This window comes from Pipistrellus kuhlii, unplaced genomic scaffold (genome assembly GCF_014108245.1).
Source record: "Pipistrellus kuhlii isolate mPipKuh1 unplaced genomic scaffold, mPipKuh1.p scaffold_m20_p_21, whole genome shotgun sequence".
NCBI classification, from domain to species: domain Eukaryota; kingdom Metazoa; phylum Chordata; class Mammalia; order Chiroptera; family Vespertilionidae; genus Pipistrellus; species Pipistrellus kuhlii.
Genome location: NW_023425520.1, coordinates 14,185,775 through 14,211,647, shown reverse-complemented (window position 1 = coordinate 14,211,647; position 25,873 = coordinate 14,185,775). Strand labels below are relative to the sequence as shown.

Here is a 25,873-nt window from a genome sequence, read left to right as displayed (position 1 = left end):
GACGGGTGCTGAGCCGCGGGCAGCTCTGCTGCCGCGCCAGGGAACGAGGACGGGACCGTCCTGGCACCACCTCGGGCCTGGCTACACAGGACACGCCACAACGGCATCCCTTGTTTAAGTTTCCATCCCGGCTGTCAAGTTCGTAGCAGTAGGCACAGCTGTGCTGGTGCAGCGGCTTGTGGGTAAACTCGGGATCCACGCGCACAAAGGGGAAGGAGGCAGCCAGCATCTCTAAGGCAGGACTCCGGGGCCGAGGGGCAGCCCCGGGGCAGCCTCCGTTTCCCTCCTGCTCTGAGTTGAACGTGTGGACATGGTGCTCGGCCTCCTTGAGTGCGTGTCCCCCTGGCTCTCGGGACAGTGCAGATGGCCCCTGACCGCACCGACGGGCTTGCACACCACGGGGTTGCGAAACGGCAGAGGCCCGGGTGGAGCTCCCTGTGTCCCTCCTCCTCCCCCACCCCCACCCCTGCCCCCAATCCCAGAGGAGAGTCTAACGAGGGTTTAGGAGAAACCGCGTCCAGCATAGGAACCAGGGTGCCGGCAGCGGAGCGCTCTCTGGGTGTGGACTTTCTGGGGCGGTCGGACCGTCCCGGCCTCTGTGGGCCGGTGTGCTCTGGGCGGTGCGTCCTGCTGGGTCAGGCGGTGCTGGCCAAGGAGCTGCCGCTTCACAGGCTGCCGTCGCTGTGTGGCCACGGGGAGCAGTTTTGTTTCTGTTCTGTGTGAAGGATCCGTTTCTGAGCGGAAACGCACCTTGCTCTGCTTGTGCCGCAGCTTTCAAGGCGGTTCTGCACCAGCCCCTGAAGCTCATCCGGGAGATCCTGGTCAACCAGACCTCGCACATGCTGGCCTGCTACCGCAAGCACTGCGCCAGCCCGTCCGCCGCCAGCCAGGTGAGCCCGCAGGTGCAGGACTCGGGGGACCAGCAAGCTGAGGATGGGGGTGCGGTGTTTTATGCCAACGTCAGACCTTAGTGCCAGAGAGTGTGCCATTGGGTGGACCGTGTTCATGGTTAAGGTGGGAAGGGAAGCTCAGGAGTTCACAGCCAGACAGCGCTGGCGCTGGCTGTCACTCGGCACGCTGTCTCTCCTGATGCGAGGCCGTGCGGGAGGGGCCCGGACGGCTCCGTTCCCGCCGCGTATGCAGTGGGCTGGGCGAGGGTGGACTCTGACAGTGCCTCTCTTCCAGCTCATCCTGCCGGACTCCATGAAGGTGCTGCCGGTGTACGTGAACTCCCTGCTCAAGAGCTGCGTGCTGCTCGGCCGGCCCGACACCCCCACGGACGAGCGGGCATTCCAGCAGCAGCTGGTCATGACCATGGGCGTGGCTGACTCGCAGCTCTTCTTCTACCCGCAGCTCCTGCCCATCGTGAGCGCCTGCGGGCGGGCGGGGCCCCGCCCGGGGGGGGGGGGGGGGGGAGGAGGTTGGAAAGGCGGTGCTGAGACCCGAGAGCATTCGACTCCTGCTGTGCCGTGGGGCCTCACACACGTGTGTCCGTGGGCTCAGTCACCGCACCCCGTCAGCACGCACTGAGCGGCCTGCCCGGAGGCCAGGGTGTGAGGGGCCTGCGTGTGTGGCGGTGCCTTCTGCTTCTCTGCAGCCGGCCCTATCGTCTGGGCTGCCCCTGCACTGTCCTGTGAAGGCCAGTTCCAGCTGGGAGAGCACCCCAGGATGGGAGGGGGAGGGGGAGAGAAGGAGGCAGAGGAGGAGGGCGGGGAGAGGCAGGGAGGAGGACGTGTTTCTAGCTCTCGCCTCTGTCTGCCCAGCACACGGCGGCCGCCCAGAGCCCCAGCCCCGCGGTGCCTGCCGCCGTCCGCTGCTCGGAGGCCCGTCTCTCCGAAGAGGGCGTGTTCCTGCTGGCGGACGGGCTGCGCCTGTTCCTGTGGCTGGGCGCCAGCTGCCCGCCCGAGCTCATCCAGGGGCTGTTCAGCGTGCCGTCCCTGGCGCACGTCAGCGCGGACTTGGTGAGCGTCCTTCCGTTAGGTGCTTTGTTCACGTGCAGCCCGTGTACAGAGCACGGGCAGGTGGTTCTGCGTGAGGACGAGGGCATCGCGTGTTTGGCGGATAACTCTTAGCTGCTGTACAGTCGTTCGTGGCAAGTGTTAGACAAGCGAACAGAACACGTGCCGTGAGCCGAGCTGCCAGCGGCCCGAGCGCTCACCGTGGCCGTCGCTGCCCGAGCAGCACCTCAGTGAAGGCTCCGCTGGGCCGGGCTCGGCTCCCAGGGCGGGTCCTTCTTGGCTGCGGGCTCACCTGGAGCAAACCGCACGTCTAACGGGCAGAAATCTTCCTCCCGCTCAGCTGCAGGCATCGCAGGTCCACGCATTGCAAGCAACACTCCCCAAACGGCCCCTGGGCAGGTCCCCGCGGAGGGAGCACGGGGCTGTGAGGTGCACCTTGACTGAGGCCATTTACCAGGAACCTCAGGCGCTCCGCTGCCCGTGCGCTCCTGGCGGCTCCTGCGAGCCAGGGTCTGCGCCCACCTGCTGTCTGAGGGCAGCGCCCGCCCCGGGCGGAGGCTGGGAGGAGGCAGCAGAGCTTTAAGGGAGTCAAAGGGCTGTATCCCCTTCAGAGGCCAGTTCTAAGATAAAGGTGAAGATTTAGAAAAATGGAAAGGTATCTGCGTGGGGTTGAAATTAAGGAATGATTAGAAATGCTATTTCCAAAAAAGTAAAATTTTAAAAAAATTCAGTAGGTAGACAACTCTATGAATCTCAAGAATGTTTCTATGAAACAGAGGAAGTGCCTCTACTTTTTTTTAAGTCTTTATTTATTTATTTTAATCCTCACCCGAGTATATTTTTCCATTGATTTTTAGCGAGAGTGGAAGAGAGAGGAACCGAGGGAAACATGGATGTGTTTGATTGGTTGCCTCCTGCATGCTACCAGCTAGGGCCCGGGAGGGGGAGGAGCCTGCAACCTTGGTATGTGCCCTAGACCAGAATCGAACCCGGGACCCTTTGGTCTGCAGGCCAACGCTCTATCCACTGAGCCAACAGGCCAGGGTGGAAGCACCTCCCCTTCCGCAGTGCGCTGAAGCAGTGACTGTCAGGGCACCTGCTGATGAGCGTGCATGAGTCGCCAGCCCCCACGGAGAGCACGCCTGGCGGGCCTGCTCGTGTCCACCTGCCTCCTCTCAGCCTGGTCAGAAGTGCACACAGCACACCTGCCGCTCTCCGTAGGGCAGCTGACGCCTCGAGCCATGCACACGGGTACCCTCACCACGTGTAACCTGGTGAATAAGGCTCCACCTTAACATCCATGATACATGTGGGAGGTGGCCTGTGACTGACAGGCGAGTTTCTGCCGTTTACAGTCCCGTGGGTTGGCGTGTGTGACTGCGGCACGCTCACAGGACGGCTGCACTCCGGGCTCTGGCTGGTGAGCAGGCAGCTTCTCTGTCCCGGACAGAGCTCCAGCCCACACAATGCGTTCTGTGACATCCACCCGCGGAGGGGTTCTGGGAGGCCACCCTCCCCAGAGAAAGTGTTTGGGTGTCATGTGGAGCCGTGGCGCCCCCATGGTCGTTTCCAGACTTGGGAGAGCCACAGGGTCCTGCGTCCTCTTCATAAACTGTCAGTGAGGCCGGAGCACAGCCGGGGGTCAGTGAGGCCGGAGCACAGCCGGGGGTCAGTGAGGCCGGAGCACAGCCGGGGGTCAGTGAGGCGGAGCACAGTCCCCGGGGGTCAGTGAGGCCGGAGCACAGCTGGGGGTCAGTGAGGCCGAGCACAGCCGGGGGTCAGTGAGGCCGAAGCACAGCCGGGGGTCAGTGAGGCCGAAGCACAGCCCCCGGGGGTCAGTGAGGCCGAGCACAGCCGGGGGTCAGTGAGGCCGAGCACAGCCCCCGGGGGTCAGTGAGGCCGGAGCACAGCCGGGGGTCAGTGAGGCCGAGCACAGCCCCCAGGGGTCAGTGAGGCCGGAGCACAGCTGGGGGTCAGTGAGGCCGAGCACAGCCCCCAGGGGTCAGTGAGGCCGGGGGTCAGTGAGGCCGAGCACAGCCCCCAGGGGTCAGTGAGGCCGAGCACAGCCTCTGGGGGTCAGTGAGGCCGGGGGTCAGTGAGGCCGGAGCACAGCCTCCGGGGGTCAGTGAGGCCGGGGGTCAGTGAGGCCGAGCACAGCCCCCAGGGGTCAGTGAGGCCGAGCACAGCCTCTGGGGGTCAGTGAGGTCGGGGGTCAGTGAGGCCGAGCACAGCCGCTGGGAGGTGAGCCGCAGGGTGAGGCTGTTCAGCACTGTTCACATTTGTGATGTTTGGGTAAATGAACGAAGTCAGTGTGAACTGCCTGGGTTAGCGGGTGTTTTAACGTTAGATCCTAAAGCTCTCCCTGCTGCCTCTGCACCAGTGTTACCAAGTACCTGACTGTCTGACCGATGTCCTTCCCCCAGACGGTGCTGCCCGAGGTGGGGAGCCCGCACTCGCAGGCGCTCCGGGCCGTCGTGGGTGCGCTCCAGCGGAGGAGGCCGCACTCCATGAAGGTGAGCAGGCCGCGCCTCCCAGGCTCCGAGTTAACGCACAGACTCCAACGCGCGTGCTGCGGGGTCAGGACAGGCAGCTCTCCTCTCAGGACGTCCGCCTGCCCACCAGCCGCCACGCGTGGCATGGACGGCCGCCGCCTGGCCCGCCCTGAGAGGACAAGCCCTCACCGACGCCTGGGCGGCGGGCGCTTGGTCAGTCTGCGATGCTGTCCTCAGCGCCGGGGCATTCGGAGGCCAGTCAGAGCCTCGTCAGGACACGGGCAGAGTTCCTTCTCTGACTTCAGTCCTGACCTCTGCCGCGTCTGTCCGGCCCCTGAGCTCTCGGCCTTCTGAGAACGAGCGAAGGGCTGCACGGGCTCTGCTCCGGGAGATGTGCTGCCGAGTGCCAGCACCCGGCCCTCCAGCCCAGGCCCCTGCGGCTCGCCCGGTGACAGGCCGGCCCGCCGGACAGCTCGCCGGCGGCAGCTCCCGGCCCAGCCCGCGCTCAGGCTGTCCCCTGGGCCAGGTGCCTCGCACCAGTAAACGCAGGGAGAGCTGCAGGTGAACACAGAACTTTCCAGAACAGTGTCGCTCCACACAGCTCTGCTGGGTTCAGTTTAGGACAAGACCCAGTGATGGCAGGGGAGCCCCGCCCTGAGCACGCTGCTCCCCGGACCCTGACCCCCAGGAGACGCGGACAAAGGGGGTCTCCTGTCACAGGGGGAGGGCTGGGGTCAGAGGGCACGGCGGGGACACCCGTCCCAGCTGCACAGCCGCATCCCCGCCGCCCGCCTTCCGCAGAGAGGGCCTTCCGGTGCCAGCAGCCCACCGCCCGGAGCGAGCCTCCTCCGCCCTCCGTGCTCCCCTATGGAGCCACAGACAGCCCCCTCAGCCCTCCCCACACAGCCCCCTCAGCCCTCCCCACACAGCCCCCTCAGCCCTCCCCACACAGCCCCCTCAGCCCTCCCCACACAGCCCCCCTCAGCCCTCCCCACACAGCCCCCCTCAGCCCTCCCCACACAGCCCCCTCAGCCCTCCACACACAGCCCCCTCAGTCCCCATACACCCGGCCCCCCTCAGCCCTCCCCACACAGCCCCCTCAGCCCTCCCCACACAGCCCCCTCAGCCCTCCCCATACACCCGGCCCCCCTCAGCCCTCCCCACACAGCCCCCTCAGTCCTCCCCACACAGCCCCCTCAGTCCTCCCCATACACCCAGCCCCCCTCAGTCCTCCCCATACACCCGGCCCCCCTCAGCCCTCCCCACACAGCCCCCTCAGCCCTCCCCACACAGCCCCCTCAGCCCTCCCCACACAGCCCCCTCAGTCCTCCCCATACACCCGGCCCCCCTCAGCCCTCCCCACACAGCCCCCTCAGTCCTCCCCACACAGCCCCCTCAGCCCTCCACACACAGCCCCCTCAGTCCTCCCCATACACCCGGCCCCCCTCAGCCCTCCCCACACAGCCCCCTCAGTCCTCCCCACACAGCCCCCTCAGCCCTCCCCACACAGCCTCCCTCAGCCCTCCCCACACAGCCCCCTCAGCCCTCCCCACACAGCCCCCTCAGTCCTCCCCATACACCCGGCCCCCCTCAGCCCTCCCCACACAGCCCCCTCAGCCCTCCCCACACAGCCCCCTCAGCCCTCCCCACACAGCCTCCTCAGCCCTCCCCACACAGCCCCCTCAGCCCTCCCCACACAGCCCCCCTCAGCCCTCCCCATACACACGGCCCCCCTCAGCCCTCCCCACACAGCCCCCCTCAGCCCTCCCCACACAGCCCCCCTCAGCCCTCCCCACACAGCTCCCCTCAGCCCTTCCCTCCACACAGCTCCCCTCAGCCCTCCCCATACACCCGGCCCCCCTCAGCCCTCCCCACACAGCCCCCTCAGCCCTCCACACACAGCCCCCTCAGCCCTCCCCACACAGCCCCCCTCAGCCCTCCCCACACAGCCCCCCTCAGCCCCCCCCTCAGCCCTCCACACAGCCCTCCCCACACAGCCCCCCTCAGCCCCCCCGTCAGCCCTCCCCACACAGCCCCCCTCAGCCCCCCCGTCAGCCCTCCCCACACAGCCCCCTCAGCCCTCCCGTCAGCCCTCCCCTCAGCCCTCCCCACACAGCCCCCTCAGCCCTCCCCTCAGCCCTCCACACAGCCCTCCCCACACAGCCCCCCTCAGCCCCCCCGTCAGCCCTCCCCACGCTCGGGGATGGGCCGCGGGCTGCGGGCAGGGCGGCGGGGAAGCCCGGCAGATGGCTCTCTGCTGTACTTCCCGCCTGGTGTGGACCTGGCACTGCCCTCACCCCCAGGCCTCAGGGACACGGGGGTTTGGGGGAGGGGACATAGAGGGGACACAGGAACTGAGCCCAGAGAGAGGGTAACCTGCCTTGTCTGTCTCCCAGCTGGTGATCGTGAAGCAGCGGGAGCAGCCGGAGATGGCGTTCCGGCAGCTGCTGGTGGAGGACAAGGGGCTGGACGGGGCGCCGTCCTACATGGACTTCCTGTGCTGCCTGCACAAGGCCGTCTGCCAGCTGCTCAACTGAGGCCGGCGCTGGCCCGCGCCTCCGCCGACTCCCCGCGGTTTCGGGCGCCCTGAGTCGGCGCGGTGCTCAGCGGGGAGCGAGGAGGCCGCTCGCCCCCGAGGACCGTCTGCCCGGCCGCCCGCCGCGGGCCCGCGCCACGGCCGCTGTCACCGGGCTGCCCACACCCGCTCCCTCTGCTGCACACATAAATTATTTTCCACGTGTACAGATTGGGGTAAAACTTGTCCTGGCTCCTCTCCCATTTGTAACAAGGGGGAAAACTTAATTTTTACATTATATTTTTTAGAATCATGTAACCCCACTGAACACATTTTTCAACTTGAGGTTTGCATAGCAGACTTTTAATGACCTTGGGATCTATTAGAACCACCTGTGTTCTTCATTTTTTCAAGATTACGTATCGTATACGGTACCACCGTCCCCGCGTCTGTTCTGCACAGGCGTCCGCAGTCCTCGTGGGTCCCGTGCGGTGCTGAGCGCCTCTGAGCAGCGGTGACTCAGCCAGGCCTGTGCCCTGCTCGGCAGAGGCCCCCGTAGGGGCTCGGGGGCCGCGGGCCAGGCAGTGCACGTGTGCGGGGGCCGCTCCCGCACCGCCTGCGTCTGGAAGAGCCCAGTGACAGACAGAATCGCTAGGAATCAATGTTCATTTGTTTACTGTCTGGTCAGATGGAAACATGTTTCTCCATTCCTGAAGCAATAAAGAGCAAAGGAAGCATTTAGATGGTGTGTCTGAAGGCGGAAAGATAATCTGGACCGGAACTTGTGCCCAAGAGGAGGCACTGCGGCTGCCGTGTCTGAACCCGCCCCCAAAGCGGGTGGGAGAAAAGGCAGTGCTTGGGGAGAGCTGGCACCTGCACTTGGGTTGCTGCAAACACAGGCGGGGATGCTGGCTAGGCTGACACCGGACACGAGAGGCTGGGATCCCCAGCGCCACCTCCAGGGCGCTCGGCCCGCTGAAGGCAGGCTGAGCAGCCATGCAGACCAGCTGTGCTAGAAGGTTCTACCAGCCGCGTCTCCTGTGTGTGCGGAGCCCACAGGTGAGTCTACCTCCACTCGATGGCAGCTTCAGATGGTTCAGAGGACACCACCGCCGTGGCGTCTTGTCTGGCCGGGAATGCCGGCCCGAAGCGTGTCCTCGGCACGCTCCCAGCGCCCGCGCCCACGCCGAGCACACCGGCCCCGGGTCAGTCACAGGAAACGGCGATGTGGGGGAGAGCCGAGCCCAGGCCCTGTCCTTGCAGCGCGGCTGCAGGGTGAGCTGCACAGGTTTCTCTTGACAATATTTTTGAAGGTGTTACCAGTTTAGCCACCAATATAAAACTTTTACAAATAAGAATTTTCCATTGTAATACCTTTTATAGACTAAGGCTTTAGTTTATTAAGCCAGTCTTTTTTATGTAATTTTTCAAATCTTGGTATTCTTTGGGCCATGAAAAGCTTTCTTTAAAAAACAGTATGGCTCTGTGGTTGCTCACTGACCCATGAGCCAGGAGGTCAGGTTTGATTCCTGGTCAGGGCGCAGGCCCAGGTTAAGGCCTCAGTCCCTAGTAAGGGGCGGGCAGGAGGCAGCTGATCAGTGACACTCTATTGATGTTTCTCTCTCTCTCCCCCTCCCTTTCTCTGAAATCAATAAAATAAAAATGTATTTTTAAAAACAAAGCCAGTACCCTGTTTGAAGAAATCAGCTTTAGGATACTCTGTGGGGTTTAATGCCTGTTTGACAAAAAGACTACGTTTATGAATGAGGGGAAATGAGACTTCGCCCATAGACTGACTTCACAACATTAAACTCTAGTGTGCAAAAAGCCCCGCGTTACAGTCACCCCCAGGAACTGCCCAGTCCGCGGGCCGGTCACCCTCAGGCCCCAGGAGGCGGCGGGCAGCACTGGCTGTGCTGGCGGCCTTCCCCGGGAGTGACCCCCCAGCCCTGAGGCCACCCCCTTCCTGTCAGCACCAGCCCAGGAGCTGCGGGACTTAAAATTCAGGGATTTAGTTGGCTGAAAAGCTGGCATTTGAGCTTATATTTCTTAAAATTTTGCTTTAGAATTATTTTTATACGTAAAGTTGCTTTAAAGACAATATTTTAGCCATTCCCAGTGCTTTAGAAATCCTATTTCAATAAAACAGAACAGTAGAGAAGTAAGCTCTCACCTTTTTGAACTGATGTGTTGTCCGTTACCCATTCGTGGGTTGCTTCCTGTGTGTGCCCTGACGGGGATGGAACCCGGCACGCTGGTGCGTCGGGACGATGCTCTCCAACCCAGCTACTGGCCAGGGCGAGAGCTCTGATCTGGGCTCCGTGAGCACGCACAGGAGCCCCGCTTCGGACAGCCCTCCCCTCCGCCCACTGCAGCTCCGTGCCCCTCGCGGTGAAGTGTGCTGCCTGCCCCAGTGTGCCTCTGCACGCCTGTCAGAGGAGCCAGCGCCGGACGGGAGCGCGAGCTCGGCGGCATCACCACAGGAACAGGAACTGCTGTGGGCGTCTCTGAGCACAACTGTCCCGACTCCTCCTCTGCTCAGACGGCGGGAACCCCCTGCGGGGCAGGAGAGGTGCGCCCGCGGCTGCCACCGTGTGCGCACAGGGGACGGTCCTGCCCCAGCGACCGCTGCTCCCTCTCCTCGCAAACCTGGTCACGTGGTGTTTACAGGGCAGAACGTACAAAGTGCGAGCAGCCTTCAGCAAAAGTAGTTTTCATCAGTGCAGTTCCATGAGGCAAATGCACGGATTTCCATGAACATCTCAGACCTCACCTCCCGCGGGGACCCCAGCGGGAGGGGGACCCCAGCAGGAGGGCGACCCCAGCGGGAGGGGTACCCCAGCGCGAGGGCGACCCCAGCGGGAGGGGAGGGGGACCCCAGCAGGAGGGCAACCCCAGCGGGAGGGGGACCCCAGCGGGAGGGGGACCCCAGTGGGAGGGGGACCCCAGCGGGAGGGCGACCCCAGCGGGAGGGGGACCCCAGCGGGAGGGGGACCCCAGCGGGAGGGGAGGGGGACTCCAGCAGGAAGGGAGGGGGACCCCAGCGGGAGGGACCCCAGCGGGAGGGGAGGGGGACCCACCCCAGCGGGAGGGGGACCCAGTGGGAGGGGGACTTGAGCAGGAGGGTGAGTGCTCCGTCTGCACCCGCCTCAGGCCGGGCTCCAGCCCCGGGGCCATCGCCGTTGACTGAGGTGCTAGGCGTTCCCCTCTCCTAGAGGAGCGAGAACACCCCTTGTGGGGACAACACAGACAGGACAAACGGGAGAACGGGGAGAGCAGTGAATGCTCCTTCTGTGACCCTATCACACTCCCCCCGGCCCACCTCACGCTCTCTGCCCATGGGTGCTCCTGTGCCCACCTTCTCAGTCACGTCGTCTTTGGAAAAACCTACCGAATCTGACCTCACGGTGCCAGCGCCTCTAGCCAGACCCGCCACCTGCCCGAGTGTGGGCACCGGGACGGCTTGGGGCTGTCCGAGCTCCGGGAGGCAGCGTTTCCGAGGGACCGTGAGCCCAAGGGAGGGTCCCAGAGGGGAAGTGGACGGCGTTGTGGGGAGGCCGGTGCACAGCTCTCCGCTGAGGCCGGTGCCGGCACCGGGCACCAGAGCCCGGCCTGCGGGGCGGCTCTGAGGCCGGCTGTGCGCCAGGTGCTAAGCAGCCACACAAACGTGACTCAGATTAAAGCTCTAACAATGCGTCCCGCCCGCCATCACTTTGTCAATACGACTGTTAGACAAACCAGTAAAATCTGGACCTATAACTTGGAAGACCACGTTCCTAAACCCAGGAGCACATGCCGGTCTCCAGTGCTAACGGCTGCGGTAACCGACCAGCAGGCAGGGAGGACGTGGTCCGCGGCAGGAGGAGGGGAGGCGCAGGCACGGCGCCCCCACACACACACCTCCGCCGGTGGGTCCCTCCCCACGCGCACTCGCGGCCGGAGGAGCTTCTGCTCACAGGCGAGCGGCTCGCTCCGTTCACTGCGGACCCGATCGCCCACGTGACCCGCCCTGACCGCTCTGCACCGCTGTCTCCACGGGCCATTTCAGCAGAGATGGGTGTGGTGTCCTCCCCCGCGGTCCAGCCGGTGCCCCAGCTCGGCCCTGCCGGGCTGCACAGGAGGGGGCCGGGAGCGAGTGTGCGGGGAAGAGCCCACCGCCGGGAGACGGGCACAGACAGGGAGATAAACGTCGGCACCGGAGGTTTCAGCTTTTATTAGAAAACCTAACAAAATAAAAGGCATTTGTAAGAACATTTCATTCATGAAGTTCGTTAAAGCCGTCAGGCTGTGGGAACGCCAGCGCAGCCAGAGTGGCTCCTTCCTGCCGGCGTCAGCGGTCCAGCTGCTTCCTCCACACGAAGCGCCTGGTGCCCTGGCCCCGGCAGGAGGCGGCCTCCCGGGTCCGAGCGGCGGGCCGGGAGGTCGCGGGCCGCCCACCGCACCGGCCGGGCCTGTCTGCGCCCGGAGGCCGGGTCCCGGGTCCGGGTCCGCGTCAGCTCCGCGGGAGCAGATTCCGCTGTGGGAGGCCATTTTATTGTCTTTCCGTTGCTTCTGCAGGTGGATTCTATCGGAGTCTAAGGTTTTTAAAAAAGAAAAATGTCTGTTGTGTGTAGCAGCTCACCTGCCACTGCTGCGGAGGCTGCAGACGGCGCCCAGGCGCGTCCATTCCCACGTCCACCGCAGAGGGCCCAGCCCACGCCTGGGCGGAAGGCGCTGTGCTGCTCGTCCCGGGGTCCAGGACTGGACTGGGGGGGGGGGGGGCGCCGCCTGCAGAGCTAGACAGTGCGTGGCGGCCACGGGAGTGACTGCTGCTCAGAGCTGCCCCCACAGAGCCCGGCCACAGCGCGGGAGACAAAGGCTGGAGCGGCCCGGTTCTGGGGCGGGAGGCCGGTTACCGGGGCGGGAAGCCCCCGCGGTGCGCCCCGCCTCGCCCTCCCCGGAAGCCGCCTCGCTCCCCGCGGAAGTTGGACCGGTTCCGCTCCCGCCCGCGGCCCGCGGCGGCTCCTCCTCGGCCCCCGCCCCGGGGGGCCCCGCCGCCCCGGTCGGCCTTGGACTTGGGCGGGGGTGACTTGGGCCGCAGCCGCTCGATGTCCTCGGTGCAGCCCGTCAGGCAGGAGTTGGGGGCGCTGAAGTAGGACGCGTACGTCTCCGCGTTGTAGTTGCTGTTGGTCAGCGTGGGCCCCACCGTGAGCCAGCCTGCGGAGGACAGGGCAGCCTCACTCACCCCGGCCCAGCCCTCTCACTGCCCAGCCCTCTCACCCGCACCTCCTTCCCATCACACCTCTTCCCGCCCATGAGCCCACAGCCCCTTCAGAGGAGAGGAGCGCTCAGCCGCTTCCCTCACCCCCCCCTCAGCCCCCGGTCCAAGGCCCCGCCGGCCCCGCAGGACCGCTGTGCCCAGCCCGGTGGCTGCCTCCCGGGGGAGCACTGAGCGGAGGCCACAGACTGTGCTGCCCAGCGGGCGGGCGCACGCTGTGGGGCTGGCTTCCAGGACGCGTTTCTGGGAAGAGACTGGAATCTGCTCTGAGGGCTCCGGCCTGGGGTCCCCAGCGCAGGGCAGGTGATCCCCATGAATCAGGTCCCAGCTGGGACGCTCGTCACAGCAGCCTGCCCCATCCCCCTCACGCTCATTTCTCAGGATAGCAGACCATCCTAAATGCTGCAGAATGCAGGGTTTACCGGGATCACATTCCACAACGCAGCCGCCATTTCCGTGCAATCCCGTTCACGTGTGAACAACATCATCCGCATGGAAGTGTAAAGATTGGAAGAGAAGAACAGCAGGGAAAGCTGTGCCCCTTCTGGGCATGAGGCCTGTGTGGTCCCATTTGCAGCCGAACCTGAGCGTCCCTAATGCCGAATTGTTTTCCAGTCTCGTTTTTAAACAGTGAATTCCCTGCAGTGAATTAGTCAGGTTCTGAAAAGATGCCACCACCACCCACGTAAGGAGACAGCGGTGTCAGTCTCTAATAAAGCCACGCCCGGATCGCACAGAGGTACGGGGTCTCCTGCAGGACACCCAGCCGTTTACTGTGCGTCTCCATTCACAGACACCGAGGGCCCTGCGCCGGGGAGGAGGGAGCCTCCCGGGACTGGCCCAGCGTGCGGCCAGTTAACTGCATCTACAGTTCAGTGATGTGAGTGACGGAGGAGACAGAACACAGGCGGGCCCAGGGCTGAGGGGGAGTGGAGGAGGCTGCTGGGTCAGAAGGCTGCAGCAGGAGAGGCCGGGAGAGCCGGCAGACCTGAGCAGCCAGGGAGGCACCGCCTGGCAGCCCTCCCCGCCCCAGCCCTGCAGGCGGGTCCTGCCGCCTGCCTCCCAGGCGGCCAGGCTCCTTTCTCCTCCTGAGGTCTTACCCGGCCGGATTGTGCTGTCTCTTCCGAACAGGTGCAGGCGCCTCCTCCCCAGACAGAAGTGCTCGATGATGTGGAAGATCTCCACGGGCTTCTCTATGTTCCCGATCTCCGGCTCCTCCGTGATGATCAGGTCGATGTCCACGTTGGCGTGAATGAAGTCCCCGTCGGTGCTGCGCTTCACGGTCCCTTTGATGCCCATGAGGCAGTGCTCCTGGCAGCGAGGAGAGCCGCGTTCCTCACCGCTGACCCCGCTCAGCCGCCCGCCCCACGTCCCTCTGCCTGACCAACGCTCGTCCTCCGGCGTGTGGGCGACACAGCAAGGAAACCTGGGTCCTGGTGCGGGGAGGCTGACTGCCAGGGAGGGACAAGAGTACTGGACTGGGGCACCACACTGCAGATCAGGGTCAACGACCACGGAGTCTCTCCCCTCTAACTTAACCAGAACCTGTTTTCAACAGGAAGGGAAACATGAAACTTGACCTCTGAACTATAAAATGATGTTATACTGGGCTTACTATGGTCCAAGATAAAAACCACACACAAGACATAAGCCTCTGAACACGGAGAAGAGGCTTTAAGCCTGGAGAGTCTTCCAAATACTTGACAGAGGCATGTTATTTACTAACATAGACTATGTTAGACCCTCTGTTTCAGCTGATGGCAGGAGTGTGGGTGGAACAGACCTAGCCTCTCACGTGGTTCCACGAACCAACAGTGGATGGGTGGCCGAGGTTCCCTCGAAAGAATGCTCCAGTCCAAGGAAATCTATTTAGTAAGAAACACCTGCCTCAATGGCTCCGATGAGGGGGGCAGGCTGACTGAAGACAGCTGCACGGAACACACACTGGCACTGCAGCCAGAGGGAGCATAAAGTACTAAGTGCAAGGACTCAGAGAGAAATGCCACAACATCCCTTACACAGTATGTGGAATCTAAAGACCAAAATAATTCAGCAAAACAGAAACAGATGCAGACACAGAGCACACTGGTGGTTGCCAGAGGGACAGTGGAGGGGGGGGGGGGGGTGAGGAGTAGGGGAGGGGCTGGGAGCACAACCTTCCAGCTGTACAACGAGTGTGTCCGGGAAAGTGACGAACAACATGGAGACGCAGTCACTGATCCTCGATGCCTCCCTGTGATCACTGCGCAACAAATGTAAATCTCGAGTCCCCATTTCCACACCTGAGTCAGTATGGCGCTGTAAGCAGCTAGGCTGCAAACACTTACTCGGTGTCTGCCTATAATGCTCAATGCCATTTGTACAAGTCTAAGAAGAGGACCTTTCCACCAAAATTAACTAAACAATATGCAGACATTTGGAAAATAATGACAAATTAAAAAAATGATTGTGAGAACATAAAAGTAAAGATGGCTAGATCGCAGAGAACATACCTTTGTTCTCTGGAAGACAGCCTTTGGATCCAACGTCTTAGTCTTCCCAGGGTTGTTCTTATTGGTTTTAATCCAACAAATATCTTCACACCTTCTGTAGCCCCACTTGCGCAAACACTAGAAATGAACATTTAAATAAACCCTTAGCTTAAAGAAATAAACCATACTTAGAATAACCAACCAGCATTAAACACTTCCCAGCGGCCTGAAATGCCCAATTCCAAGGTGTGTGTGACTGCTTTGGTGCAGACGTGGGGAAAAGAACTCTAGTCTGTATTACACAGCCACTGGACAGGATACTCCCACCACACATGAGCCGCAACTGCACACAAGGCACTAAACATCCAGAGGTGCTAGAACCTCCGTTCATTCCCGTTCACTTCAAACCAGGTCCCAGGCACGGTGCTCCTTCCCCATCCCATCTGACTCTGTTTGGAACTGAGGAGTTAGCGGAATTCAGAACACCTTTTGGCTACTCCTGAGTGGTGAGGGACACCAGGCGTGTTTTTGATTCTCTAACCTGCTCTCTTCCTGCAGTCGGAATAAACCCCGTTTCCAGTCACCCTGGTACTGGTCCAGCAGTCACCAACCTTTCGGAACCTCGGACCACCCGTTGGTGACCACTGCAGTCAACTAAGTAAGGGTAGGTACAGCCTTTCGCACATTCTTTCCGGAATGGTTTTTTCTTTTTAATACTTCATTGCCATTCAAGAAACAAAAGACAAAACACCGGTCTTCGAAGACCTTGAGCAGTGCATCGTATTGCATTTTCTCTCGTGAACCTAAAGATCCGCCTTAGGAAGCACGGCTTACCACTCTCCCGAGGTCCAGCCCTTCCCCGGAGCCACACCAGAGGAAAATGAACGACCGCGGCGCGGCAATCTCATCGATCTCCAGCTTCATGATCTGGAAGAAATGGAAGCAAGGGGCTGAGAACTCTGCTTCCCTTCGTCCCAGGAGCACTTCCGCTGGAGGTGCTCCGTTTAACGAGGGGCATGACGGGAAACATTCACCCATCGCCTCTTGTTCCACGCCGTTCCCTCCTTAGAAGACTACACACGCACACGCACAAAGGCACACCTACTCATGTGGAGAGGCTACAGGAAGCCACCCTAGCTAATAAAAGAGCAATATGCAAATTAACCACCACTTCACTATACCGACAAGCCATGCCCACCATACAGTCAGACGTGAGTTTGCAAATTAACCCAACCAAGATGGCTGTAGCCACAGAGAGCAGGAGGGAGGCTTGGGTTTCCCTAGTGATGGAGGAAGCCAAGCTTTCCTCACAACCTGGCCAGCCCAGGCCTCCACTCAATGCTACTAAGTTTCAATTATAGAAGATAAATAAATTTCAACAGAAATGGAGGCAGCCACTGAGTGACCAGAGGCTTGGCTCTGCTCCAGGCTACTAAGTTTCAATTGTAGAAGGTAAATAAATTCCAGATACCAGGGCCTCCACTGGGTCGCCCGGGTGTGTGGCTGGCCTGCAGACCACCACAGGCCCCTCACCCAGGCCACCCACACCCCAAGGGCACCCCCACCCTGATCCGGGACAAACCAGCTGAACCCCACCTGTGCACCAGGCCTCTATCCTATCTAATAAAAGAGTAATATGCAGATTGATCATCACTCCAACACACAAGATGGCTGCCCCCCTGTGGCCAAAGATCCTGCCTCCATGTGGACACAAGATGGCCATAGGGAAGGGCAGTTGGAAGGGACCAGGCCGGTAAGGGAGGGCAGTTGGGGGCGATCAACCCTGCAGGGGAAGGCAGTTAGGGGTGACCAGGCTGGCAGAGGAGGGAAGTTATGGGCAAATAGGCTGGCAGGGGAGTCAGACATCAATCAGGCTGGCAGGGGAGTGGTTAGGGGTGATCAGGATGGCAGACTGAAGTGGTTAGGAGCAATCAGGAAGGCAGGCAGGCAAGCAGTTGGGAGACAGCAGTCCTGGATTGTGAGAGTGATGTCCGAATGCCCGTTTGGGCCCCATCCCTGCAATACGATGCACTGCTCAGGGATAGGGCCCAAACGGGCAGTCGGACATCCCTCAAGGGGTCCCAGAGTGGGAGGGTGCAGGCTGGGCTGAGGGACACCCTCCCCCGTGCATGAATTTCGTGCACTGGGCCTCTAGTAGTTATAAAATTCCATAAGCTGTAGCTTAAGAACAAGCCTTTAACATTTACAGAAAAATGAACAGATGAAAACAGGTTAAATTAACCTCAAAATTGGTGGCAAAATTAAAATGAAAAAGGACATCTCAGTACTGAGTCTTATTATAAGACTCTCCAACACAGCACTGCATTGAACACAGTGGCACTTAAGAAGTACCTGTTTTTTTTGTTATTGATAACAAACACGTAACTTTTGTAGTAGAAGTTATCAGTTTGCTTAATTTTCTTTAGGAAAATATACTTTATCACACTTTATACTGAAATTACTCATCCCTTTTATCCATTACACTGTCAGTTCCTCAGAGTGGACACTATGTTGACACAGACATCTATTCTCTGGTGTTCACCGCACAGAACCAAAGGCCCATGCGGGACAGCTCCCGGTTGTTTGGACCGTTTCACATCCTCCAGCCTCACACCTAAGGCTGGGTCTCCTGCGGACCAGCTACTCACTGCCTGCACAACTGCTGCCTTAAAGGCCTTGTCATACGTGTTAATGTCCCTCAGGCTGCAGCCACCACAGCTGTACTGGTCCATCTGCACTGTGACCCACGCCAGGAGGGTGACGTGCACAAGGCGGCATTTCACGTACATCGTCCCACGTCCAGCACTTCTCATTGGCAGTGATGCCGGTCTCTCTGTAATACTCTTCCAGAGGGGGTTCCAGAAGAATCACATCGAATTTGGGGGTGAGCTCTCTGATGTCAAAGGCTTCAATGTCTGCTTGTAAGTACCTACGTGAGGAAAGCAGAGTGAGGAGAGACTTCGAGCACCTTGCAGGTGGAGGTGAGAGGTTCGCCAGTGTTACTAGACGCCATTCCCAAGCAGTCAAGAGCGAAGCACTGCGGCCTCGCCTCTCGTCAGTGCGCACAGCGTGTACAGCACCTTCCTGGGACATGCATGCCACCAAGCAGTCCACTCCCCACGCAGCCTCGTTTCCACCCTAAAACCCACGCTCAGCTGTGAGACCCCGCCCTCTCCAGCACCAGTTGAGACTCTGGGGAAGGCCACACTGCTTCCGTCTAGCGGGTGAGTTAGTCTGGAAACACCATTCCCTGTACATCTTAGATTCCTCCCTCTAAAAGCGCTTCTAAATTCTCTGGCCACTTAGTGTGATTTAGCACTAGCCTTCACGGAAAAGTTATTTCCATAGTGTGGAAGTATTTTGTATATAAACTATTTAAATATAAAATACTTTAAATATAGAGTCTTTTTGTTTTATTTATTTATTTGTAGTCTTTTTAAATAGGATAAATACTAAAGTCTGCTAACATTTCCCCCAATACTCAAACTTCAAACTTCTTGGTGACTGTTTTAATGCATAGGCTCATGTCAGCAAACTGATAAAACGTTCAAAGTAAACTAAGTGTGAAATAAACAGTCTCCAATTTCAAAGGCCTTATACACGTTTTTAAGGAAAGCATTATTCTGTTTAGCAAAGGTTAAAATGAATTACCATATCCCAAAAATGTCCATAGTAGCCCTGGATGCTAAGTTTTTATTAATTTTAATTTTCTTCTTTCCCCCATCTAAATTTTCTTTAATAAAAACTTTTTGAGAAGAAAAGCTATTTTAAAACATTTTAAGCAAACTTAAGAACACAATAAACGTGAATGATTTTCTAAGAAAAAAATAAAGTTATTGAAAAACTGAAAACAAGTTAAATGAGAACCTACTGTGTGTTCAGCACCGAGTCTCACAGGAATGCCTTTCCCATAAGGAAGGGACAATGGTGTTAAGCTTACGTGGTGCTGAGTAATCCTGACCGGAACGCACCGGCGGGAAGCCGGACGTGACGCTGAGCGGACAGGGAGGGCCGGAAATGCTTACATGGGCGGAGTGTTGGACTTGGCTATCAGCTCGTCCTTCAGCCGGATGAGCTCCCGCAGCTTGGGGTACTCCTCAAACCGGTCCGCCAGGCCTGTGGGCAGCAAGCACAGGTCACACTGAGGCTAATGCAGAGCAGAGGTGCTGAGCCTCCCAGGAAAACAGCACCCATTTCATCTCTAACGACCCTCCCTCCACAGGCAGATAGAGCCCAGATGTCCGAAGCCAAGGTCAAGTCCCCAACCATTCAATATCTCCTACTTGTTAAGTTAAATAATCTGCTAGTAACAGCAAGTTTAATCAGTCTCTTCTTGAGAAAGGGGGAAACAACTGCCTCTCTCATTTTCCCCTCTCTTTTGGAGAAAAAAAAAATCTCACAGAATCTAGTAAAAATTAGTATTCTTTCATTTTTATCATTAAGTAAAGAAGAGACGAAATAGTAGAGATGAAATGCTGCTGCTGATCTTAAATTAATGGACTATGCCTTGTAAACAAGTCCAGTTAGAATTAGTCCCGAATTAGAAATAATCCGCAAGTTAAATAAATTAAATAGTCCAACACATCTGACATACCTACATCCCTGATGAAATTCTGAGGTCGATGTCCAGTGTCTACAAAATGCTGGCAGTAATCGTTATGAGGATTTAAACTCTGTGTTCCCTAAGAAAAATCAAAATTAAATTAATAGTATGCACTCTGATATACTAATTCTGCACTTTGTTTTTTTATTATGATGCCATATAAAATGTAAGTTGATTGACATGACCTTTATTTTATAACAATGATTCCTTAATATCTAAAAAAAGTCTCGAAAGCAAATAGGTATTTAAAATCTTCGCAGGCACAGAGCTGAAATGTGAAGGACTATATGGTCTCAATCGCTGGCTGACCTTGAGGAATGTGCTGGAGTCTTTGTAAATCTCCTCCTCGTACGGCAGGTTCTCCTCCTCCTGCTGCATCTCAGGCTCGTCCTGGGAGCGGAGGTCAGCAGACATTAGACGCAGAGAAGGAACAGTCCAAATATCACTAGATCTTGATTAAGACTAGACATACATGTTTTATTTTCCTAGTGATAATAAACGTCTCAATTATTGTTAAAGTGGAACATTAAAATCTTTGTTTTCTTATCATTGGGTATAACTAGTTTATTCTTTTCATAATAAAATAAAAACTTTCATCAATAAAAGTCTGTTACTTGTTTTGTCGACCAAGTTGTGTAGAATTATTTGATCTCAAATATAATACTATAAATATTAGAATTTAGCTTAAATCAAAAGAGATAGCCACCAATGGGCCAATTTTATTTCTATTACACTGAACTACATGAATCTACCTTTACAGGTCAAAACTGTCCAAATATTGGGAAATACATATGGTTTGACCTGAAATAATCACAAATATTTAAACTACATATTAACATACACCAAAACACAACAGACAAGACAGAATTAATAAGATTCGGTACTGGTATCACTGAACGGCCTAGAGACTGGCTGAAACGGTGCATGCTCTTCTGTACTAAACACAGCTGTTCAATTAGCTTTCAGAAATGGAGATAGGTTCTTCACTGTACTTTCTTTTCAAGTAAATACTGCAATTACAAATTTACGAGTTGGGTTTTTTTGTTTGGGTCTCTTTCGGAAATGGTTCTACACTGCTGTCTAGCTCATGGATTTTCAAAATATTTTAATTGTACTGCCAATATTGTTAACATTGAGTAACACAAATCACACAAAAAAAGTATTGTAGCTTTTAGAAATCTAATCTAAATACCCAAAGTTTCTGACACTCTTCCTTACTTCCTTACTGTTATTTAAGAATATTACTGTCCAGTGCTTTATGTTAAGTGCTTTCTGTACATCACCTAGTTTAATCCATACACTCTTGTGTAAAAATGAGGAAAGTGACACAAAGTCTTAATTTAACTGATTATACGTATGCTTACACATATATTATACGCATGACAATTATTTTAGACACTGTCACATTCTGCTTTTGGTCAAGTTTATTCTCCTCATTAAGAATCTATTATCGGAAGAACTTATTTTTTCTTGACCAATAAATTGCCCAAGTCTCCACTTGCCTTATATTCTTCCATCTTGTCCTCATCTGTCTCTCCTTCATCCTGAGACCTACGTTTCGCATTTGGAGCAGAGGTATCATAGGATGCCCTGGAAATTAAAACTGACGCATCACACGCAAGTATGTACAGATGTATAAATGCTTCAAGTAGCATGAAATAACATAATAAAAACAGAATGAAGTACGTTTTTCCTGATTAAACAGTATCTATTAACCTAGATTATAAATCACCTAAAAAGTCCCAAAACTTGATTGGTAAGCAACCAAATCCTACATAATAAGAGAGGAATATGCTGATTGTCCATTACGCCGTGAGGTGTAGTGACCGACTCCGTAATGATCGGATCACGAATCTGCAGGAGGGTGGGGCAGTGAGCTATAAGCAGGCGGAGGAGAGCTACAGGAGGGGGCAAGGCAGCGAGCTATGGAGGGGCAGGGAGCTGCAGGAGGGCGGGCAGCAGGCCCAGGGTGCAGACAGCTATTGGTGCATGGATTTGCTGATTTGTGCGCAGGGCTACTATTGAGAAAATCAGTTGTTACAGGGATATAAGGCAAGGAAGAACTTCTAAATTACGTATCATTCTAATCTCCCTCTAGCAAAACTAGTGCTCAAATTGGTAACTAGAATACTGAAAAATTCTGAAATGCTTTGTGAACTATCAAATGATTATCACTTTTAGGGTAAAGTCAGTTTACCTCTATAAGAACTTAAAAAGTAATTATTTATTTGTGGTCTATAAGCCAATCCTTAGTGTAACACTCCATTTCCTACCGCCAGAAAAGCAGCGGTTCATCCTTCGTGAGCTAACAGTAAAACCAAGGGCCCTGGAATCTTTGCTTTGGTGCTTTCATAACACTTCATACCGAGGATCACTTTAGTAAAACAACATTAAGCTGCCAGTAAAACAATTGCCTGACAGACCTGCAGGTCTCCCTGGTTTCGGCGATCTCTCTCTGCTCCTCTTTGCTGTTCAACACGGCGCCAATGCTGTCGGCACTTTCCGCTCCCAACTGAGGAAACAAGAACCAGAAAGGAGGTCACTAGGCAGCTGATCCTTTCAGTGAAATTTGAAATGAAGATACTTCATCTGCCAATCTTTTCTTTTAACGTGAGTAAGATATGGCTCAGTAATAGCTGCAACCGCCAGGAGAGCCAACACACAGCGTCCAGTGTGGCCGGCACTATGTCCAACACTTCACGTCCATCAGCTCCCGCGCGGTACCTCATCTATCCCTGCTCTAACACAACGCACCGACTTTTATTCGAGCCAAGTCTTAAAAGAATGACTATAGGCACAATACTGAACTTTACTAATTCCTTAAACATGGTAACACAAAGTCTGGCCGGCAGCTGGGAACATTTGCCAATAACACGTATAAACAAATGGAAAAGACCGGCTGAGCAGCGTGGGCTCAGCTCACAATCCTCAGCAGCCAGACCAGGGGGCGCAGGATGCGGCCCGGGGGCCAGAGGGACCAGCTGCTGTTAGGCAGAGAAGGGCAGGAGGAAGTGTTTATTAAATGGGCCCTGTAGCCAGGAAGTGGGGAAGGGGAAGGCCTGCTAACACGTCAGAAGCCAGTCCTCAGCATTTACCTTAAATAACCACCAATGTTTAGTCTCCATGTTTCTCCAGGGACAATGCTTTTCCAAAATATCTGTTCCTGGATTTTAACTGCTCCACAGGCCTCCAGACCCTGTTCTCCTGACTCAGGAGGTACAGCCACTTCCGGCGAAGGAAGCGGGAAGCTTTCTAACCTCCCGCCCAGTCCGAGTTCCTTCCACGGAGGGTCCCTGGGAACGGAGGGTCCTGGGAACGGAGGGTCCCGGGAACGGAGGGTCCCCGGAACGGAGGGTCCCCGGGTCCCCAGGAACGGAGGGTCCCCGGAACGGAGGGTCCCCAGGAACGGAGGGTCCCCAGAACGGAGGGTTCCGGGAACGGAGGGTCCCCGGGAACAGAGGGTCCCCGGGAACAGAGGGTCCCCGGGAACGGAGGGTCCCCGGAACGGAGGGTCCCGGGAACGGAGGGTCCCCGGGAACGGAGGGTCCCCGGGAACGGAGGGTCCCGGGAACAGAGGGTCCCGGGAACAGAGGGTCCCAGGGAACGCAGGGTCCCCGGGAACGGAGGGTCCCGGGAACGGAGGGTCCCCAGAACGGAGGGTCCCGGGAACGGAGGGTCCCCGGAACGGAGGGTCCCCGGGAACGGAGGGTCCCCGGGAACGGAGGGTCCCCGGGAACGGAGGGTCCCCGGGTCCCCGGGAACGGAGGGTCCCCGGGAACAGAGGGTCCCAGGGAACGCAGGGTCCCCGGAAACAGAGGGTCCCCGGGAACGAAGGGTCCCCGGGAACGGAGGGTCCCAGGGAACGCAGGGTCCCCGGGAACAGAGGGTCCCCGGGAACGAAGGGTCCCCGGGAACAGAGGGTCCCGGGAACGGAGGGTCCCCGGGAACAGAGGGTCCCAGGGAACGCAGGGTCCCCGGAACGGAGGGTCCCGGGAACGCTGCACAGAGAATAAGCAGCCCCTCCCACGCTCTCTCCTCCTCCTCCCCTCCTTCAGACCAGAGCACTTAAGTAACTCCCAATTACTTTGTTTTACTTTTGTTTGCTCCCAAGGTAATTGCTTCACAATCTCTATCACAACTTCCAATTATTTGTCTATTTCAATTATTTATATCAGTTTACTTCTTCCCCACTGAGAGGTAACCGCCCTGGCGGGAGCACTGTTCTGTTTCTCTCTCCCCCGCTTCTTCTCTGAAATCAATAAAAATATACTTAAATACGTTCTGTCTCGTCCATAGAGAAAAGTAGCGGGGAAGGGAGTGGGGAAGTGGTCTGTATAGAACTGGACCTCCTGACTTCCCATCCCGCTGGAAGGCCGGGAGCACTCGGATGCAGTGGGCAGAACCCCGGAGGGCTAAACCTGCAGCTCACCAGCTGTGTGGATTTGAGCACTTAATTGAAATTCTTTGAGCTTCATTTTTTTCATCTGTAAAATGTGTGTCTGTGCCACTGAAGACAATGTAGGAAAGAGCTCAGCTGAGTCTGACACGCGGAGGGAACTTAGCAAACGGCAGCCATCAAATTTTCATGCACTGTACGTTCTTTGAGGGTAGAGGCCGGCTATTATTCATAGATAAATGAATTACAATTGTTCTATAATGTATTTAGAGTCAAACAGTTTGAATTCAAATTAAAGCATAAGAACTTTACTTGATGGCAACACGAAGCTATCGAAGAAAGCATGGTATGGGAAGGTGGGAAAAGGCAGGCTTAGAAAAACATAACTGATTTGTCTAAGATGGTACTGCCACAGGGACAGGGACTGATAGGATCCCAAATTCCCACATTTTAATGCTATGCCATAAATCTTTTCATCAGATCATAAAAGAGAGGTTTCGGATTTCCACTAATTAAAACCAAGATTTATTACTGAAAAACAACATTAAGATGCTTCGTTAAAGCCTCTCCATCACTCTGACGGATCCGAATGGTAAAATGTGAAGCACAGCTTCTGATGTAAGCATTTTCTGCAGGCCTCCTGTACTCGTCAGCAAGTGTATTCTTACACACGAGGCAGTGAAGACAGCTTTAGAAAAACAAAGTGGGTTCAGTTTCTGGCCCAGCAGACTGACGCCTAGGCCAAGGTCCCTGAGCTTCTGGGCCTCCTCTGAGTGAAGATCATGCTCTCTCCTCACATCGGGGGTGTGCCGTGACAGAGCATGAACTCACACAGGGCCGTGGGGACACGAGGACACTGCACATGGGCTGCAGTACACCAGAGGCAGGACCTAACATGTACACTCAGGCTACCGCATCGCAGACACCCCCCCCCCCCCCCCAATTTCTGTAAACCCATCTCACAAGGAGCCACAATCTCAAGACGTGGGTGCTGACTACGAGGAAAGGCAACACACAGAAGAGCATGCAGACGGCGGAGAGACGCTCAGCGGACCAGGCGCCTGGCGTGTGCCGGACGGTGACGCATCCCCAGGCGGGAGCTTCGCGCGCCCAGCGCCCAGCACGGCGGGCACCCCGGGAGGCCGCTGGGACCAGCCGCGGCGCCCGGTCCGGCATCGCCTCGCGCCCCGGACGGGACCCCTCGGCACCGCGGGGCTGAGGGCCGGAGGGGGCTCGGGCCGTCCGGGCCGCGGGGCGGACACACAGCGGGCGGGACGCGGAGGCCGCGCACGCGCAGGGCGACCCCTCCCGGCCGCGGACCTGCTGGGCGAGGAGCTGCCGCCGGAGCTTCTGCCGCTCCCGGATCTCCTGCAGGCGGCTGTCCATGCCGGACCGCGGCCCCGCTGCCCGGGACGTGGCGGTCAGCGGAGGGGCACCCGCCCACTCTTCCTTCCGAGGCCGCGCAACGCTAGCCCTACCCGGAACTCCGGGCGGCGGGTACCTTTCATCCTTTCTCCAACGGGCACTTCCGGCGCGGCCGGAACTGGTCCTTCAGACAGGAAGTCCCGCCTACTTCCGGACGCCGAAATTTGACGCCACAGGAAGGGGTCCAATGAGAGCCGCCGTGGCGAGGGCGGGGCCTCGGGGCCCGCCCCCGGAGCCGTGGCGCGGGAGCCGGTCCCCGGGACGACGGCCGCCCTCAGTGTGTCCGCCCTGCGTCCAAGGTGTTCGCCGGCGCTTCCGCCCCGTCCGCCCCGTCCGCCCCCGTCCGCCCGTCCCCGGCGCCGGGCTGGCGGGTTAAAGCTGCCGGGGGTCCGCTTTTCCCGGAGAACCGGCTGGGCCGGAGGCCGGTGTGAGCCGGCGCGGCGCTCCTGAGGGGCCGTGGCCGGGAGTCGCCTCGGGCCGTGCGGCCCCGGCTCTCCGCCGGGAGGACCGGGGCTCCCGCGCCGCGCACGCGCTGTGGTCCCGCCTCGTGGCCGGGGAGCCCCGGTCGCTTCCCGTGGCCCCGGCGGCCGCAGGACGCGCCCCAGAGGCCGGGGCGCTCGCTGTGCGTGTCCTCGCGGAGGGGCCCGCGTGGCCGGTCCGGGGGTGGGGCCCCTCTCCGAGGAGCAGCCGGTCGGGGTCATCGCCCTGTTGTCCCCTCCTGTCCCCAGTGCCCAGGGTCATCGCCCTGTTGTCCCC

At 57.7% G+C, this 25,873-nt stretch overlaps 2 protein-coding genes across 2 annotated transcripts in view; one reads left to right on the top strand and one right to left on the bottom strand.

Annotated features, from left to right (window-relative positions):
• Positions 1 to 8,431, top strand: part of SEC24D (SEC24 homolog D, COPII coat complex component) — a 64,366-nt gene extending 55,935 nt beyond the window's left edge. Inside the window, exons 19-23 of the mRNA XM_036450177.2 lie at positions 772 to 890; positions 1,186 to 1,365; positions 1,764 to 1,961; positions 4,382 to 4,471; positions 6,847 to 8,431. Of these exons, the coding sequence (XP_036306070.1) occupies positions 772 to 890; positions 1,186 to 1,365; positions 1,764 to 1,961; positions 4,382 to 4,471; positions 6,847 to 6,987 (728 nt within the window). The 3' untranslated portion in view covers positions 6,988 to 8,431. The remainder of the gene's footprint in view (positions 1 to 771; positions 891 to 1,185; positions 1,366 to 1,763; positions 1,962 to 4,381; positions 4,472 to 6,846) is intronic.
• Positions 8,432 to 11,161: 2,730 nt separating this feature from the next.
• Positions 11,162 to 25,252, bottom strand: METTL14 (methyltransferase 14, N6-adenosine-methyltransferase subunit). The gene is made up of 11 exons (XM_036450399.2): positions 25,013 to 25,252; positions 21,720 to 21,808; positions 20,799 to 20,886; positions 19,606 to 19,686; positions 19,288 to 19,375; positions 18,719 to 18,809; positions 17,481 to 17,622; positions 15,528 to 15,620; positions 14,715 to 14,831; positions 13,323 to 13,533; positions 11,162 to 12,161 (listed from the first exon to the last, which is right to left on the bottom strand). The coding sequence occupies exons 1-11, from the start codon at positions 25,076 to 25,078 to the stop codon at positions 11,857 to 11,859; spliced, it is 1,371 nt and encodes a 456-aa protein (XP_036306292.1). The 5' UTR covers positions 25,079 to 25,252; the 3' UTR covers positions 11,162 to 11,856.
• Positions 25,253 to 25,873: the final 621 nt, after the last annotated feature.

What these genes read in the sequence shown, in the direction of transcription:
- METTL14 (XM_036450399.2), bottom strand. Translation starts at nt 25,078, where the DNA reads ATGGACAGCCGCCTGCAGGAGATCCGGGAGCGGCAGAAGCTCCGGCGG. An exon ending in GAAACCAGGGAGACCTGCAG is followed by an intron (nt 20,887 to 21,719) that starts GTCTGTCAGGCA and finishes TTTAATTTCCAG; the next exon opens with GGCATCCTATGATACCTCTG. An exon ending in ACAAGATGGAAGAATATAAG is followed by an intron (nt 19,687 to 20,798) that starts GCAAGTGGAGAC and finishes CTCCGCTCCCAG; the next exon opens with GACGAGCCTGAGATGCAGCA.